General features: G+C 49.3%; 1 protein-coding gene across 1 annotated transcript in view; it reads left to right on the top strand.

Annotated features, from left to right (window-relative positions):
* CD99 (CD99 molecule (Xg blood group)) overlaps positions 1 to 16,795 on the top strand; it is a 57,451-nt gene extending 40,656 nt beyond the window's left edge. Inside the window, exons 8-10 of the mRNA XM_039475628.2 lie at positions 1,971 to 2,084; positions 13,405 to 13,461; positions 16,269 to 16,795. Coding sequence (XP_039331562.1) covers positions 1,971 to 2,084; positions 13,405 to 13,461; positions 16,269 to 16,294 — 197 coding nt within the window. The 3' untranslated portion in view covers positions 16,295 to 16,795. The remainder of the gene's footprint in view (positions 1 to 1,970; positions 2,085 to 13,404; positions 13,462 to 16,268) is intronic.
* The last annotated feature ends 978 nt before the right edge of the window (positions 16,796 to 17,773 follow it).

The following is a 17,773-nucleotide window of genomic DNA, read 5'->3' as shown; positions in this document are numbered from 1 at the left end:
CTGCAAAGGTCACGAAAAAAAAGTATGTCAGGCATGTTTATTTCAGGCCGTCATTCTTGGCCTTCGAGAGAGTTAATGTTTAATTTGTCACTTCATCAGGGAGGGGTAGTTGGGTTGGAAAAACCTTTCCATGACTGTTTTCTGCACACATTGAAGACGGGTCGATTGAAGATACCGTCCACAGGCCATGTTCGGAGCCAGTGTCTTCCTGGAAGTCAGACGATTCTCCTGCCCCTCATGGAGGGCGGAGAAGATTCTGTCTGGAGAAGGGGCCTCTAAAGCTCACCTCTGGCATATGGAATTAAGAGTCTCTTCACTGGCCAGGCGTGGTGGCGCACACCTGTCATCCCAGCACTTTGGCAGGCTGAGTTGTGAGGCTCACTTGAGGTCAAGAGTTCAAGACCAGCCTGGCCAACGTGGTGAAACCCCGTCTCTCTGAAAAATACAAAAATTAGCCAGGGGTGGTGGTGCGCTCCTGTAATCCCAGCTACTTGGGTGACACAAGGATTGCTTGAACCCAGGTGGCAGAGGCTCCAGTGAGCTGAAATAATGTCACTGCACTCCAGCTTGGGTGACAGCTTGGAGTAAGACTCCCTTAAAAAAGAAATTAGCCAGTCATGGTAGTACACACCTGTAATCCCAGCTACTTGGGAAGTTGAGGCAGGAGAATTGCTTGAACCTGGGAGGCAGAGGTTGCAGTGAGCCAAGATCGGGCCACTGCACTGCAGCCTGGGTGACAGAGCAAGACTCAGTCTCCCAAAACCAAAACAAAAAAGAATTATTGCTGGAATGCCATTTAAAAAATAGGCTGGGTGTGGTGGCTCATGCATGTATTCCCAGCATTTTCGGAGGCCTAGGCAGGCAGGTTGCTTTAGGCTGGGAGTTCGAGATCAGACTGGGCAACATAGCAAGACCCCAGTTCTACAAAACCACAATAATTAACCAGGCATGGTGGTGCTACCCGGAAGGGTGAAGTGGGAGGATCTCATGAGCCTAGGAGTTTGAGGTTGCGGTGAGCTGTGATTGCACGTGTGCACTCCAGCCCGTGCGACGGAGCAGGAACCCATCTCAAACTAGTAACAACAATAATAATAAAATAGAGGTGGATTTAAAATGCTTGCATGCAAACCCAGAGTCATTTTCGGGGGGTGAAAAAGGAGCGTTCTCACGGCACAAAACGTTACCGCAGTGCAGCGGGCATCGCAGGTCTTTTCTTCTGCATGTCCTGCCCCTCCCTGGGCTCTCCTCCTGCTTTGATGCCCAGCTCCGTCTCTCTTTCCTTCTTTCTTTCCTTTTTTTTTTTTTTTTTTTTTGATGGCGAATGACCGTGTCCCCCAGGCTGGAGTGCAGTGGTGCGATCTCGGCTCACTGCACCGTCCACCTCCCAGCTCCTGAGTTCAGCGATTCTCCTGCCTCAGCCTCCCGAGTAGCTGGGACTACAGGCGTCTGCCACTACGCCTGGCTAGTTTTTGTATTTTTAGTAGAGACAGTGTTTCTCCATGTTGGCCAGGCTGGTTTCCAACTCCTGACCTCAGGTGATCCTCCTGCCTTGGCCTCCCACACTGCTGGAATGACAAGCGTGAGCCACCACGCCCGGCCCCAGCACTCCGTTTCCACATGTCTTCATCTTTCTTTGTCTGTGCCTTGGTTCTGGCGAGCTGCTCCCCACACCTCGCCGGCCTCTCTTCGTGTCTGTTTGCCCCCCGCTGCATTCTGCCCCCCGCTGCATTCTGCCCCCCGCTGCATTCTGCCCAGGTGTGTCCACCACGAGTGGCGATCGGAGACCCTGCACTGCTTTGAGTCCCCGTGTGCCATTCCCAGCTGGCCTGTTTGCAGATCGGTCAGCTCGGGCATCTCACATGTGTTGAGGTGCTCGGTGCTCTTGGACTGACTGTGCCAGCGAGCACCTGCTGGGATCTTCTCTGCACCTCACGTGTCTCAATCCCGATGCCGTGTGCTTCCTCCTGCAGCTGACGCCCCAGGCGTGATCCCCGGGATCGTGGGGGCCATCGTGGTCGCCGTGGCCGGAGCCATCTCTAGCTTCATCGCTTACCAGAAAAAGAAGCTCTGCTTCAAAGAAAACGGTAAGGCTCACTCAGCTGGCGCCTCTCCTTCATGCCTTGCCGACTTGAAAGTGTGCTTTCTTTAAAAGGCAGAAACAAAACTCGGGCTTGCCAGAAACAGGTGCACAATGGCTGATCGTGTGTGAAAGCGCTGAAACTCTGGAATCGCACCTTCTGGCTTCAGTTCTAGGGCTGTCCTGCCTTGTGTTGTGTTGTGTGAAAGTCTGCAAGCTCCTGACTGCTCTGGCGCTTGGGTTTTACACGTGGAAAGTGGGAAACGGTTGGTATACACGCCGCAGAATTGTTGCGAGGGTTAGAGACAACCCTGCAGATAAGCCTCAACCAGCTGCCCCACAAAGAGGAAAGGCGGAAGCCATTTAGCTCCCATGGCTCCTGCCAAGTTATTTACAATTGATGTCATCGTTAGGAGGCGAACCGTGCCCACGGGGCTGCCATGGTCTGTTCCCCGCCCAGGAGAGTTGAGTTCAAACCCAGCACGGCGGATTCCCTTTCTGTTAGTACTGAAAACCCACAGGCACTTGGGACCTGGGAAGTTGGAGGGCCACTCACGATTGCAATCCTTCTAGGTCATTCAGCAGGCTCCTTGCGACTTTGTATTCAAAAGTCCCTAAATCATTTAGAGCCTGCTGTGAAGTCAGTTAGTAATCGCCGGTGTTTTGAACACAGCCAGCGTGCGTGCATCGCTGGGCTTTTGGATTTAGGGCATGCCTTCTCTCTTGCATGACTAAGCAGTGTGGTTTGCAGGGATCCCCTGGACCAGAGATGGCTACTCTTAATTTTAATTTTTATTTTTTTGAAGCAGAATTTCGCTCTGTCACCCAGGCTGGAGGGAAGGGGTGTAGTCTCCACTCACTGCAACCTCCACCCACTGGGTTCAAGTGATTCTCCTGCCTCAGCCTCCCAAGTAGCTGAGATTATAGGTGCCTGCCACCACGCCCAGCTAATTTTTTTGTATTTTGAGTAGAGACGGGGGTCTCACCATGTTGGGCAGGCTGGTCTCAAACTCCTGACCTCAAGTGATCCACCCGGCTCAGCCTCCCAAAGTGCCGGGATTACAGGTGTGAGCCAGCGTGCCCGGCCCACAGCAACTCTTCTATGGAGGAGCCTCTGGGGTCCCTCAAGCCCCTGGGTGTCTGAACTTCTCACCCTATTTGATCTTAAGTCCTTAGTCATTCTTGATCACAGATGCCATCCGCCCGAAGCACTGCTTCTTGAAGATTTTGGAACGATTCCTCAAAGATTTGAATAGATGCTGGTGTGGACAAAGTTAGACCATAGGGGTGGAGTGTCCCCTTAATCTCCCATCATTCCATCATTTGACATTCGTGAACATTATAGCGTGAAACCGACAGTCCTGAACAGCGTTTGGATCTCAAGACTTTAAAAGAGCTGCTTGCTTGCTGTGGGCTTTTGGGCAGCGCATGGAAGGTCGTTGCCTCCCACCTGCTGGGCGGACCTGTGGGAAATGGTTGTTGTTGTTTTTGAGACAGTCTTACTCTGTCGCCCAGGCTGGAATAGTGCCGCGATCTCGGCTCACTGCAGCGTCCGCCTCCCGTGTTCTCCTTCCTCAGGCTCCTGAGTAGCTGGGATTACAGACATGCACCACCATGCCAGACTAGTTTTTGTTTTATTTTAGTAGAGATGGAGTTTTGCCATCTTGGTCAGGCTGGTCTCAAACTCCTGACCTCAGGTGATCTGCCCGCTTTGGCCTCCCAAAGTGCTGGGGTTACAGGCATGAGCCACTGTGCCTGACTGATGTTTGGTTCATTGAATGGCAGTGTTGAATGGTGACCAAATGGACAGATGAACACATTCAGGGAGATGCCTATAAAAGACCTACAATTAGAAGCACGTTGGAAAAAAGCAAACAGCAAACTCTTCTCCCCTCTTGCTTCTTTTAGAAATAGCGGAGAGGTTAAAACAGGGATACAATGGAAGGGAGTTTGTGTTTGCTTTTCAAAGACATGTGCTTTTGTTTTTTATTTCTGAAACTGTGCAAGTCACAGCACGATATTCAACCAGGAGGTGATGAAGGCTTGTTTACCAGAACAGGGTGTATAATGTTCTAGATCAGGCGTCCCCAAACTTTTTACACAGTTCACTGTCCCTCAGACCGTTGGAGGGCTGCCACATACTGTGCTCCTCTCACTGACCACCAGTGAAAGAGGTGCCCCTTCCTGCAGTGCGACGGGGGGCCGGATAAATGGCCTCAGGGGGCCGCGTGCGGCCCGTGGGCCGTAGTTTGGGGACGCCTGTTCTAGATGTTTTATCCCAAACTCTCCAGGTTTTTTTTTTTTTTGAGACGGAGTCTCCCCCTGTCACCCAGGCTGGAGTGCAGTGGTGTGATCTTGGCTCAGTGCAACCCCCACCTTCTGGTTTCAAGCAGTTCTCCTGCCACCAGCTCCTGAGTAGCTGGAATTACAGGTGCGCATCACCACACCTGGCTAATTTTTGTATTTTTAGTGGAAACGGGGTTTCTACATGTTGGTCACGCTGGTGTTGAACTCCTGACCTCAGGTGATCCACACGCCTTGGCTTCCCAAAGTGCTGGGATTATAGGCATGAGCCACCGCACCTGGCCTCTAGCTCTTTTTCAGAATCCCAGACTATTGTTGAACACTTGGCATTAAACTACAAAATCTCTGATGGATGATTCTCTGAAAATCTTTCGGTCAGCCCAAATCGAATTCACAAGTTGCAAAGGATTTTTGTTACCTCGTGCATGGGATTCTTAGGAACTTTTGAGATCTTGTAATCCTATTTCATATTCACAGTCTGTATTAGGGCGTTTTCATACTGCTCTAAAGAACTGCCCAAGACTGGGTAATTTATGAAGGCAGGAGGTTTAATGGGCTCACAGCTCAGCATGGCTGGGGAGGCCTCAGGAAACTTACAGTCATGGCGAAAGGGAAAGGGGCTAGAAGGCACCTTCTTCACATGGTGGCAGGAAGAACTACCACACACAAAACCATCAGATCTCCTGTGAACTCACTCGTTACCATGAGAACAGCGTGGGCGAGCCTCCGCCACGATTCACTGACCTCCACCTGGTCTCTGCCTTGACACGTGGGGGTTATGAGAGATTTCAATTCAAGATGAGATTTGGGTGGGGACACAGAGCCTCACCATATCACATTCCAGGACACACAAACTTGGGAAAGCGTTCAGGAGGCTTAGCAGACTCGATTTTGTGAACACTTTAGAAATAGAGTTGGGAAAACGAAAAACAATTTGTCTTCTCCCTTATCCGCCCCCACCCGCCATCCCTGGGTGTTGGTCTTGGGTGGAAGCATTAACCTTTCTTCATTTGTTGCAGGAGCTGGGGCAGGCATAAAGCATGAAAGCGCTCACTGGGTGGGAACAGTGCCCCTAGATCTTTCAAGAACGAAAGCAAATGTAATCCCAGCACTCTGGGAGGCCAAGGAAGGAGGATTGCTTGAGTGCCCAGGAGTTGGAGATCAGCCTGGGCAACATAGTGAAACCTACAAAAAATGTAAAAAATTAGCTGGGAGTGCTTGTGTGTGCCTGTGGTCCAAACTACTCAAGAGACTGAGGCAGGAGGATTGCTTGAGCCCAGGAATTGGAGGCTGCACTGATCCATGATTGCACCACTGCACGCCAGCCTGGGCGACAGACGGACACCCTGTCTCTAGATATCATTTTTTTTTTTTTTAAAGCATCCTTTCTGAAGAATTGGCTCAGGGTAGTCCAAGATTCACCTTATGCTACTGAGATGCCAGGCTCATTTCCTTCTAATATTTTCCCTAAGTCTTTTATTCTGATGCCAAATTAACAGAAGGTCCAACTTTCAATTCCTGGTTTGCTTTCTAGTCGTCCTGGGATGGATTTTTCTCGGCCTTTTGTAAAAAGGCAGAGGCCAAAAAGAAAGTTAAAAAGCGTAACAGGAGAAGCAAGTTTGGTGCCTCGGACTTCTGTAATTAGGCTCTTTGGTCTTACTGTACCGTATCAAACCCCGTCTGATGGGAGATACGCCTCACATTATGTCGGAAAGGAAACAGGGCGCAGTTCTATAAATACCAGGACCCTGCCTCAAAAGAGGATCTTCCCAACTGCTTCCAGTCACATCTTGCTTTTTATACCTAAATTATAAAGTGAGTTTAAACCGTGTCATGTCCATGACGCAGTTCCGTTAGTAGACGTAGAATTGAGATGTTGGCTCAGAGTATCCAGAAAACAAAAGATGTCAGAATGCTCGGCCTCTGTGGCGGGGTTGCTTTATGGGTTTCATTGCTGGGATGGCGATTTTGAGATGTGGCAGCCCCGTGGGTTCAAGGGGAGCTTGGAGATGTCATAAGAAGGATGTGACTACAGCATGCCCCAGTCCTTCAAGACACCAGGCACACTTTTGGGGATACCCTTATTCTACAAGACAGGCCCATCTTCCCGGACTGTGTCATTGGATTGAAATTTGTGGTGTTTGTTGAATTTTCATTAAAATGAGTCTCAGGCAAGTGGGTAGATATCTTGAGTCTTCTGTATCTTTCCAAGGAGGAGATGCCTTCATCAAATCTTGTGTCTTGATAATAGATTTACTGAGAAGCTTTGCAGTGTTCAGTTTTGGGGCACACAGATGAGAAACACCCAAGCCTTGTGGAATCACATGCCTCTGTCTGTTACAGATTGGTGCAAAGTAACTGCTGTTTATGACATTAAAAGTAACAGCGGCCGGGTGCGGTGGCTCACGCCTGTAATCCCAGCACTTTGGGAGGCCGAGGCGGGTGGATCACGAGGTCAAGAGATCGAGACCATCCTGGTCAACATGGTGAAACCCCGTCTCTACTAAAAATACAAAAAAATTAGCTGGGCATGGTTTGTAATCCCAGCTACTCGGGAGGCTGAGGCAGGAGAATTGCCTGAACCCAGGAGGCGGAGGTTGCGGTGAGCCGAGATCGCGCCATTGCACTCCAGCCTGGGTAACGAGAGCGAAACTCCGTCTCAAAACAAAACAAAACGAAACAAAAAGCAGTAATAGCAACATAGCAAGACCCCATATCTACAGAAAACGTAAAAAAGTTATCTGAGCGTGGTGGCTCTCTGCTAAGTTTTTTACATTTTTTTGTAGAGACAGTCTTGCTATGTTGCCATTACTTTTAACAGCAAAGGCCACAGTTACTTTTGCGCACATCTCCCTTGCTCCTTTACCGACCTGAGTTTGCGCTGCTGGGGCTTCTCCTGGTCTTTGCCCGTGTGATGTGGAGGGGCCTATTTCAGCCGCTTCTCCCGTGCACTCCGGGTTTGCAACTGTGTGTCTGGGTGTGTTGGCTACACCCAGGCCCTGGCTCAGGCCACTGACCGCATGGAGCCTGACCCCAGCTTCCCACGGCTGGCACGGAGTGTTGAGGATGCTGTGCTTTTGGGTGTGCTGGCTGGTTCTCCTGCTCCGTTGACCGGGGTGCCCAGCTCACAATGGGTCTCTTCCGGCTTTGGCGAGGTGGGCTGTCGGCTGTCCGTGCGAGGTGGGCTGTCGGCTGTCCGTGCCGCCTCCTTTCCCGTTCTTCTTCTCTGCCTCTCTTCCTCCTGCTTTCTTCTTCCCCGCCTGTCTTCCTTCTTTTCCCTCTTCCTTCCTGGCTTTTCTCTTTCTTCCTTCGCCCCCTCTCTCCCTCTGCCTTCCTTTCCATTCTGTCTGGAACTGCGCTCTTTTTTCCTCCCTCCCTCCCTTTCTTCCGTCCATCCTTCTTTTCCTCCTTTTTCCCCTGCTCTCTTCCTTTTCTCCGTCTCTTCCTTTCTTCCGTTTTCTTCTTACCTACCTGTTTCTCTCTTTTCTCTCTCTTAGTTGTTGTCTTCCATCCCTCCCTCCTTCCTTTCCTCCTTCCCGCTCTTCCTTCATCCGTCTCTTCCTTCCTTCCCATCTTTGTGAATTTTTCTTTCATTCCTTCTTCTCCCTCCCTTTCTCCCTCCTGAGTTTCTTTCTCCATCTTTCTTCCTTCCGCCTTCCGTCGTGTCTGTGTTAATTTCTTTTCTTTCATTCTCGACCCTTCCTCCCTCCCTCCCTCTATTTCCCTTTCTCCCTCCCTGTCTTCCTTCCTTCCCATCTTTGTTAATTTCTTTTCTTTTATTCTCTGCCCTTCCTTCGTCTTTCCCTCCCTCCCTCCCTCCCTTCCCATCTTTGTTAATCTCTTCTTTTTTTTTTTTTTTTTTTTTTTTGAGACGGAGTTTCGCTCTTGTTCCCCAGGCTGGAGTGCAATGGCGCGATCTCGGCTCACCGCAACCTCCGCCTCCTGGGTTCAGGCAATTCTCCTGCCTCAGCCTCCTGAGTAGCTGGGATTACAGGCACGCGCCACCATGCCCGGCTAATTTTTTTTTGGTATTTTTAGTAGAGACGGGGTTTCACCATGTTGACCAGGATGGTCTCGATCTCTCGACCTTGTGATCCACCCGCCTCGGCCTCCCAAAGTGCTGGGATGACAGGCCTGAGCCACCGCGCCCGGCCTAATTTCTTCTTTTCTTTTATTCTCTGCCCTTCCTTCGTCTTTCCCTCCCTCCCTCCCCATCTTTGTGAATTTCTTTTCTTTCATTCTTTCTCCTTCCTCCTTCACGTCTTCCTCCCTTCCTTCCTCCCTCCTTCCACACCTCCCCGTTTCCCTTGTTCTCACCTCCTGAGCGCCTCCTTCCCTTCCTCTCTTTCTGCCCCCGTCCCTGCCTTTCTTCATGGCTCCTGCCTTGCTGCCTCCCACGCTCCCTGCTCCCTGCCTCCCTCCGTGCCTCCGTCCGCCTCTGCCTCCACTCCGGAATGCAGGCTCCCGCTTCCCACTGTCCCACTTGGAGCCCCTGTCCCATGATCTCCTGGCTCAGCGCAGCTCTTTCTAACACCTCCCTGCTGCGGCGGCGTGGGGGGACCCCAGCGCACAGCCAAAGCAGACCCAGCGCCAGCTGACGTTTGTATCGTTATTTTTTTTGTCTCTTTGAACCTCCCATTTCAGATGAGCTGAAGACCTAGGGGCGAGCAGAGAGCCCAGCCCAGGCCTGCAGAGCATCCTGACCGCACTCGTTTGTCTGCTAAGACGCAGCCTTAAAGCAAACCCTCCCGTCGGCCGCTCCCCTCGCCCCGCTGGCAGATGACCACCACATGGGATTCTGGCTCACGTGGCAGACTGCCTGCCTGCAGCTCCCTGAGCTTTTCCTTTCTTGAGGCATAGAGGCTCACTACGTCCAGTCTTACTATAGTTCTGCACAGGAGCTTCAGAAAATGAACAGAAACGCACCTGGTTTTCTTTTCAACTTAAAATCTAATAGAAACAGGGCAGTGACTTCCATCTTTTACGAGTTTGGTCCCCAAGTCCATCCCTGCCAAAGGGACAAGCCTGGGACCGGGCTGGGCACCCGCTTCCCCGCACTGTCCTCCGTGAAGCTCCCTCACGTCGTAGGAATTGGACCTTCTAGGCCACGCGTGGGTTTTTTTAATCTGCCACCTTTTCAGCCCTTGCCTTTTTACGCTGCGTTCTCACTCCGTCTCCCATGAAGCCGTTCTTAACTCTCTGTGATCAGCGCTGCAAACAGGTGCACATCTCGCTTCCTAGAAACACAGAATTCCTACGTTTAGGAATGACCTAAAAGTCTCAGGATTTCACACTCTAAGGCCTGTTGGGAATTGCTGGGTGGTCACGTCCCTATTCTCACATCTGCGCTGGGAGCCTCTGCGACCCTCCCGTATCCCTGAAACATGCGCATGGTACCTGGATTTTCCTCCCATCGGCAAACTCTACCAACCTGTTCTTCCGTGTAATTGATTTTAACTTTTCTTTTTTTTTTATTTTTTGGTTCTTACTTATTTTTTTCTTTTCCTTTTTTCTTTTTCTGCTATTTATTTTACTTATTTTGTTATATGTTATTCTTTTTCTTCTTTTTTTTTTTTTCTTTTTTGAGTTGGAATCTCGCTTTGCTGCCCAGGCTGGAGCGCGCCGTGGCACGATCTCGGCTCACTGCAGCCTCCGCCTCCTGGGTTCAAGCAATTCTCCTGCCTCAGCCTCCTGACTTGCTGGGACTATAGGCGTGTGCCACCATGCCCGGCTGATTTTTGTATTTTTAGTACAGACAGGGTTTCACCATGTTGGCCAGGCTGATCTTGAACTCCTGACCTCACATGATCTGCCTGCCTCAGCCTCTCAAAGTGCTGGGAGTACAGAGGTGAGCCACCGCGCCTGACCCTTTTCGTTTTCTTACTCCTTTTACTTTTCTTGTTTCTTTTTTTTTCTCTTATTTTTTCTTGTTTTCCTTTTTTGCTTTTCCTTTTTATTTTCTTTAACTTACTTTTCTCTCTTCTGCATTTTTCATTTTTTCTTTTCCTATTTCTTTGACTCTTTGCTTTTTTTGTATTCTTCTTTTTTTCATAGTTCTTTTACTTCTTTCTTACTTATTTTGCTTTTCTGATTTGCCCTCTTGTGGAAATGAGGCACAGCCTCCCTTATGGTTGAGCCGCAGTTCTAGCTATGCATGGATGGTTGGATACTCCTGTGCTGGGGCACTGTGTGGTATGGGGGCACAGAACCCTGACCCACATGGCTGTGGTCACCTTCACACAGTGATCACCTCTACGGCCCCCACTCTTCGAAGGATGTCTCCCAAGGTGTCTCAGCTCTTACGCCGTGAAAGCTGCCTCCCAATGACGGCGGTACTGAGTCCAAAATGTCCCGTTTCCCAGAGCGTCTGTCCTAAGACAGCTTAAACATTAGCCACTGCTGGACAGTGATCCTCAGGGATATGGTCTCAGGACTGGCCCCAATGCATTGTGTCTGTGTATAAATACATATTCACAAAGCATAGGGACCCATTAAAGCCGTATTCCTTTGCTTAACGGTTCTAATAGCGACAGATGGTTTCCAGCCTGAAAGAAAAGCACCAGAAATTGTTTGTAGTTGACTTGTCAGATGCGGCATGCTTGGTCTAACTTTCGATGGGAGGGGTGTGTGGGTGGAGGTGTAGGGAGCATCTCATGAGACCATTTCTCCTCCTGAGAGTTCTGTGATGTTGCAGCATTTGCCACAAATAGACTTTGCTCTTGTGAGACTTTACACTTTTCTCCTCCGTCCCTCCCTCCCTCCGTCCCTCCTTCCCTCTTTCCTCCCTTCCTTCCGAAAGAGTTTTGCTCTGTCGCCCAGGCTGGAGTACAGTGGTGCGATCTCGGCTCACTGCAGTCTCTGCCTCCCAAGTTCAAGCAGTTATTCTGCCTCAGCCTCCCAAGTAGCTGGGACTACAGGCACGCACCACCATGCCCAGCTAATTTTATGTATTTTTGGTAGAGATGGGGTTTCACCATGTTAGCCAGGCTGGTCTTGAACTCACGACTTGTGACCCACCCACCTCGGCCTGCCAAAGTGCTGGGATGACAGGCGTGAGCCATCGCGCCCGGCCTGAGACTTTATGCTTTTCAATGGACTTTTTCCCTGTTTAAAAGTTGCCAGCTTTTATGTAGTGTTTTATAATATGACAAGAATAAAAAGAATATCTTTTTGCTTTTTAACCAGTGAGCGGGGAGGGAGAAGTTATTTGTCCTCTGAAATGAATGCAGATTTTCCATTTCTAGCCAGGACAGGTTCCTCCAAAATGCATCCATGTTGACAACGTGGTACCCGCACAACAAAGGACCCTTGGGAACATTTTCAGATCGTTGGCAGTGTTCTCTTTGGGGGTCTTTCCTCTCCCTCTTTTTCTTAAATCTTAGAACTTTGGCATCTTCATGCGGGCAGTGTTTAGTGATTAGGGGAGAAGGGCTGCAGACCCCCACATTCATGTCATATAAACTGCACGGCACCCCATGCTGCTGTCATTAGAAGTTACGCTGCTGGGCCGCGTGGACGTGTTCCTTTACGAAGGCATTTGAAGCACAGACGGGGTTGTTTTACACATAGAACAGTCTTGGTGAGGGGGAAGCTCACAGCCACGGATTCCATGAGCTCCTGCCAGCTACCTTTGTGTTGAAAGCCTGGGTGTTCCTTCACACCAGCTCTGGAAAGAAATAAATATCTATGGATCTGTTCCTCTCTTGCGCGTTTCCAAGTCTGTTGGCTCATCCTGTGCGTCGGAAGGGAAACTACCAACAGCGTGTGGGGAGACCACCCTGTTTGCGTTGCGGCGTGTCTGAAACACTTTTACAAAGAAATTTGGAAATAGAAACAGCACTGGGGGAAAGTGCTGGAGGAGGAAGAAAACCAGGTACACAAGACCCCTTGGCTCTCTTGACCTTCGATGGCTGGGGCGGCTCTTAGTGGGGGTTTCACCATGTTGGCCAGGCTGGTCTCGAACTCCTGACCTCAAGTGATCCACCTGCCTCAGCCTCCCAATGTGCTGGGATTACAGACGTGAGCCACCACGCCCAGCTGACTGCATTTGTTTGATGAGTCTTATAAGTAAGAATCATACTTTCATAGATGCATGCTCTTTTTTTTTTTTTTTTGACAATGATGGCTTCCATGTGCATGTCACTCAGTCTTTAGAGAGAGAAAAGCAACCCTGAAAATAGAGGAAAATAAAACTGCTTGTATTACTCTAGCGAAGTTCATCTCTGCCTGTACCATCCTGTTGACCCAGCAATCCCATACTGAGTATATACCCAGAGGATTAGAACTCATTCTACTATAAAGACACATGCACACATATGTTCATTAAGGCACTGTTCACAATAGCAAACACTTGGAAGCAACTCACATGCCCATCAGTGATAGACTGGATAAAGAAAATGTGGCACATATACACGATGGGATACCATGCAGCCATAAAAAGGGATGAGTTTGTGTTCTTTGCAGGAACATGGATGAAGCTGGAAACCATCATTCTCAGCAAACTGACACAAGAACAGAAAACCAAAAATTGCATGTTCTCCGTTATAAGTGGAAGTTGAACAATGAAAACACATGGATACAGAGAGGGGAGCATCACACACCGGGGTCTGTCGGCGGGTGGGAGGGCTAGGGGAGAGATAGCAGGGGGTTGGGGGGACTGGGGAGGGAGAGCATTAGGAGAAATACCTAATGTAGATGATGGGTTGATGGGTGCAGCAAATCACCGTGGCACGTGTATACCTGTATAACACACCTGCACGTTGTGCACACGTATCCTGGAACTTCGAGTGTAATTAAATAAAAACGTATGCAATGAGGCAAAAAAAAAAAAAATACTGGCAAAGTCATCACTGAGATGAGCGTTAGACTCAATGTTTCCAGTGGGTTTGGGGTTTCGAACTGAGCACTCTGGTCCAAGCGATCGGAGCGTCCCTCGCAGGAAAGCCCAGGCGTCTGGTGTGCGTTCTGAGGAGTGGGTTCTCTGTTGCACTGAGCCTCTCTGCGTGTTTCCTTCTTCTTTGCAGCAGAACAAGGGGAGGTGGACATGGAGAGTCACCGGAACACCAGCGCAGAGCCAGCTGGTAAGGAGGATGCGGAACGGCGGCTGGCACATGCAGCCAGCGTTCCTATTTTATCTTCTCTACCCGCTCCCATCTTGCCGCTCCGCTCACGTTCTCAAAGTGGGTTGCTTGGCTTTGAATGTGTTCCTTCCTGTCTCGTTGCTTTTGAGGGATTCTTTCAAGAGACGATGAATGTATCAACTCCCTAGAGCCTGGGGGTCCAGAGAAGACGTATATGTGCCTAACTGTCTCTTTAACAAAAGATTGAGGAAGTTTTCCCAGGAGTTCGAGACCAGCCTGGCCAACATGGTGAAACCTCATCTCTACTGAAAACACAAAATTAGCTGGGTGTGGTGGTGGTACCTGTAATCCCAGCTACTCGGGAGGCTGAGGCAGGACAGTCACGTGAACCCGGGAGGCGGAGGTTGCAGGGAACCCAGACCGTTGCCATTGCTGTCCTGCCCCGGTGACGCTGAGACTGTAGCACACCATCGGTGCCTCATCAGGAAGTCCACAGCTGGCCACTGTGCACTGGGAATTAAAAGTCGATCTGAAATAGAGCCTGTCAAGTTTTGCTGTAAACTATTGTTTTGTCAGCACAGATAGGGTCTCACCGTCGCCCAGGCTCAAGTGCAATGGCACGACTGTAACCCGCCGCAGCCTCAGCCTCCTGGACTCAAGGGAACCTCCCACCTCAGCCTCCTGACCTGATTAGCTGGGACCACAGGCATGCAGCGCCAGGCCTCGCCGATTTGATTTTTTATTCTGTAGAGACAAGGTCTCACCAGGTTGCCCAGACAGGGTCTCACTCTGCTGGCCATCGTGAGTTCAACTGATCCTCCCACCTCAGCCTCCCAAAGTGCTCGGATTCCTGGAGTAAACTAGCACACCCAGCCTGCTGACACTTTCTAAAAATCCTCCCAACCAGGTGAAAATGTGGTCAAGAGGAGCCTCTTTAATTCGTGACAAGCTTCTCAGGGTAAAAGGCAGGCATTTTGCCACCAGAACCACTTTTGAAAATGACAAGAAAGAAATGCATGTGTGTATATATACATATATGCATGTGTTTCTTTCTTTTATTTGTGCATAAGCTGGAACCTTTTGCCTGAGAGATGCAACATTTATTTTTAATAGAAGCCATCAAATTAAGATGTATTTTTTTTGTTTGTTTGTTTTTTTGTTTTGAGACGGAGTTTCGCTCTTCTTGCCCAGGCTGGAGTGCAATGGCGCGATCTCGGCTCACCGCAACCTCCGCCTCCTGGGCTCAGGCAATTCTCCTGCCTCAGCCTCCTGAGCAGCTGGGATTACAGGCACGAGCCACCACGTCCAGCTAATTTTTTTGTATTTCTAGTAGAGATGGGGTTTCACCATGTTGACCAGGATGGTCCCAATCTCTTGACCTTGTGATCCACTCGCCTCGGCCTCCCAAAGTGCTGGGATGACAGGCATGAGCCACCACGCCCGGCGAGATGTATTTTTAATTAAATAATTTAAAGCACTCTAATTTGTGTGTGTGTGTGTGTGTGTGTGTGTGTGTGTGTGTGTGTGTGTGGAGATGGAGTCTCTCTCTGTCACCCAGGCTGGAGTGTAGTGGCACGATCTCAGCTCACTGCAACCTCCGCCTCCCAGGTTCAAACGATTCTCCTGCCTCCGCCTCCTGAGTAGCTGGGACTGCAGGCACATGCCACCATGCCCCACTAATTTTCTTGGTATTTTTCATAGAGACGGGGCTTTCACCATGTTGACCAGAGTGGTCTGTAACTCCTGACCTCAAGTGATCTGCCCACCTCGGGCTCCCAAAGTGTCAGGATGACAGGCGCGAGCCACCACACTTGGCCTTGAATTTTAAAGATAGAGACTTGTAGAAAGTTCGTGTCTCGCTGGGTGCAGCATTTCACACCTGTCATCCCAGCACTTTGGGAGGCCGAGGAGGGAGATCACCTGAGACTAGCCTGACCAACATGGAGAAACCAAGTCTTTACTTAAAAAAAAAAAAAAAAAAAAAATCAGCTGGGCATGGTGGTGCATGCCTGCAATTCCAGCTACTCAGGAGGCTGAGTCAGGAGAACCACTTGAATCCAGGAGGCAGAGGTTGAGGTGAGCCAAGGTCGAGCCATTGCACTCCAGCCTGGGCAGCAAGAGTGAAGCTCCATCTAAAAAAAAAAAACAAAAGTTGATGTGTTGCTGACTGCTCGAAAGATGTTCAGAACAAGCTATTACCTTAGAGAGAAGGAAGATTTCTTCTGCCCATTGTAATGAAGTTACCTAGCTTCATTAGCAAGCACATTGGTATATATGTGTGGGGCTCTTGTTACCCAAAGGGCTTTGCATTCCGGTGTTTCCTGCCCTCCTGTTTGGAAGAAAAATTCTATTGTCTTTAATTCCTTCTTCCAAATCCCAGCTTCTCCCTCCAAAATAGTTTTAAGACTGACATGCAAAATGAAGTTTCCAAAACTTAAATGAGCAGACCAGAAAAATCTCAGCCCTGTGTCTTTCAGGTCAGTAAAAACTGCACACTCTCATTGAGAACAGGCATTCTGCCTTTTGGTAAATTACAGACATTTGTTACTGTCTCTGTGACATCCTTCTGCTTCTTCTGCAGTATGCATTTTTTTTTTTTTTTTTTTTTTTTGGTATGTATGGCATCGTTCAATGAAATTGATTGAATTGGTTGAGATTGAGGGTTTTGCTTTTTTCGTGATGACCTTTGGACCCATTTTTCTTAAGCGGAAATAAAAATCACTGGCTCCTGAAAGTTTGAGGAAGCCATGTTCACGCGAGTACTCAGGGAACTGGGAATGACTTTCTTTTCTCTGTGCTTCCCACAGTTCAGCGTACTCTTTTAGAGAAATAGAAGATTTGTCGGCGGAAACAGCCCAGCTGTTGGCAGCAGGGTTAGGACACCTGCCGGAGGCTCCTCCTCAAAGAACACCTGCGTGACAGCAGAGACGGAGGCCTTCTGTTCGTGGCGGATTCTTTGTTTTCATCTTGAGATGTTCTTTGCTTATTGTTGCTGGGTGGATGTTGTTTACTAACGAATTTTACATCCAAACGGGGACAGGGACTGGAAAAGCCCCATTCTCCAAGACCGAGCGGGGTTTCCCATGGGATGTGAAAGGCTGGCCATTATTACGTCCCTATAAGTCAAATATCAATCCCACCGAGGCACCCTTGGCCGGAATCTCGGTTGTTTACAAATCACATGTGCATCGAGCACGTCCGAAACTCTCACGGTAGCCTTGGCCTTTTTTTAATTAAAATAAGGTAAGCCCTTCCATGTGTTTCTTCAGTATTTTATTTGTGAGGACATTTCTTTCTCATGTCAGACTAATAAAAAGAAATTAGAAACCAAGAACTTTCTTTTACCTGAATGTTTTGCCGAGGGCGGATGTTAAAGAAGGCTGTAGGCATTTAATTGGATGGGTTCCAAGTTCTCTTTTTCTGGGGCTTTCAGGCAAAATTTTCAACCTAACTGCCAGCTCTTTATTTCCAAAATTTCCTTTTGGGGCTCTTTTCCTTTCCCCTGTCCCCCCACATCGAGACCGGTGCTCTTCTGCACCCAGATACTCCAGCCAGATACTCTCCTCCATCCAGATACTCCCTGCTTCCACATAGATACTCCTCTGAATCCAGGTAGTCCCTACATCCAGATACTGTCCTCCATCCAGATACTCCCTCGGATCCAGGTACTGTCCCTGCATCCAGGTACACCCCTGAGTCCAGATGCTTCTCTAAATCCTTCTACTCCCTACATCCAGATACTCTCCTCCATTTAGATTCTGGTTTGTAGCCATGTTCTCCCTGCGTCCAGATATCCCCTACCTTCTGGTACCCACCCCAAATTCAGATACTCCCTGCTTCCAGTTATTCCCCTGAATCCAGATACTCTCTGAATCTAGGTACTTCCTGCATCTAGATACTCCTTGTATCCAGGTACTCTCCTCCATTCAGATACTCCCTATATCTGGATACTCCCTGCATCCAGATGCTCCATTCCATCCAAATGCTCTTCTCCCTCCAGATACTCCCTTCCATTCAGATACTCCCATCCAGATCCTCCCTTCTATTCAGTTACTCTCCTCTAGCCACATACTCCCTTCCTTCTAGATAGTTGCCTCCATCCAGATACTCCCTTTCATCTAGTTACTCCCTCCATCCAGATACTCTCCTCAATCCAGATACTCTGATCCAGATACTCCCTTATATCCAGATATGACCTTTCATCCAGTTACTTTCCTCCATTTAGATACTCCCTTGAATCCAGGTACTCCCTGCATCCAGATGCTCCCTGTATCCAGCCACCTTCTGCATCCAGGTACCCCCTGAGTCCCTG

This window comes from Saimiri boliviensis, chromosome Y, assembly GCF_048565385.1.
Source record: "Saimiri boliviensis isolate mSaiBol1 chromosome Y, mSaiBol1.pri, whole genome shotgun sequence".
NCBI lineage: Eukaryota > Metazoa > Chordata > Mammalia > Primates > Cebidae > Saimiri > Saimiri boliviensis.
Note: the sequence above shows the minus strand (reverse complement) of the source record. Positions and strands in the feature narration are given on the sequence as shown.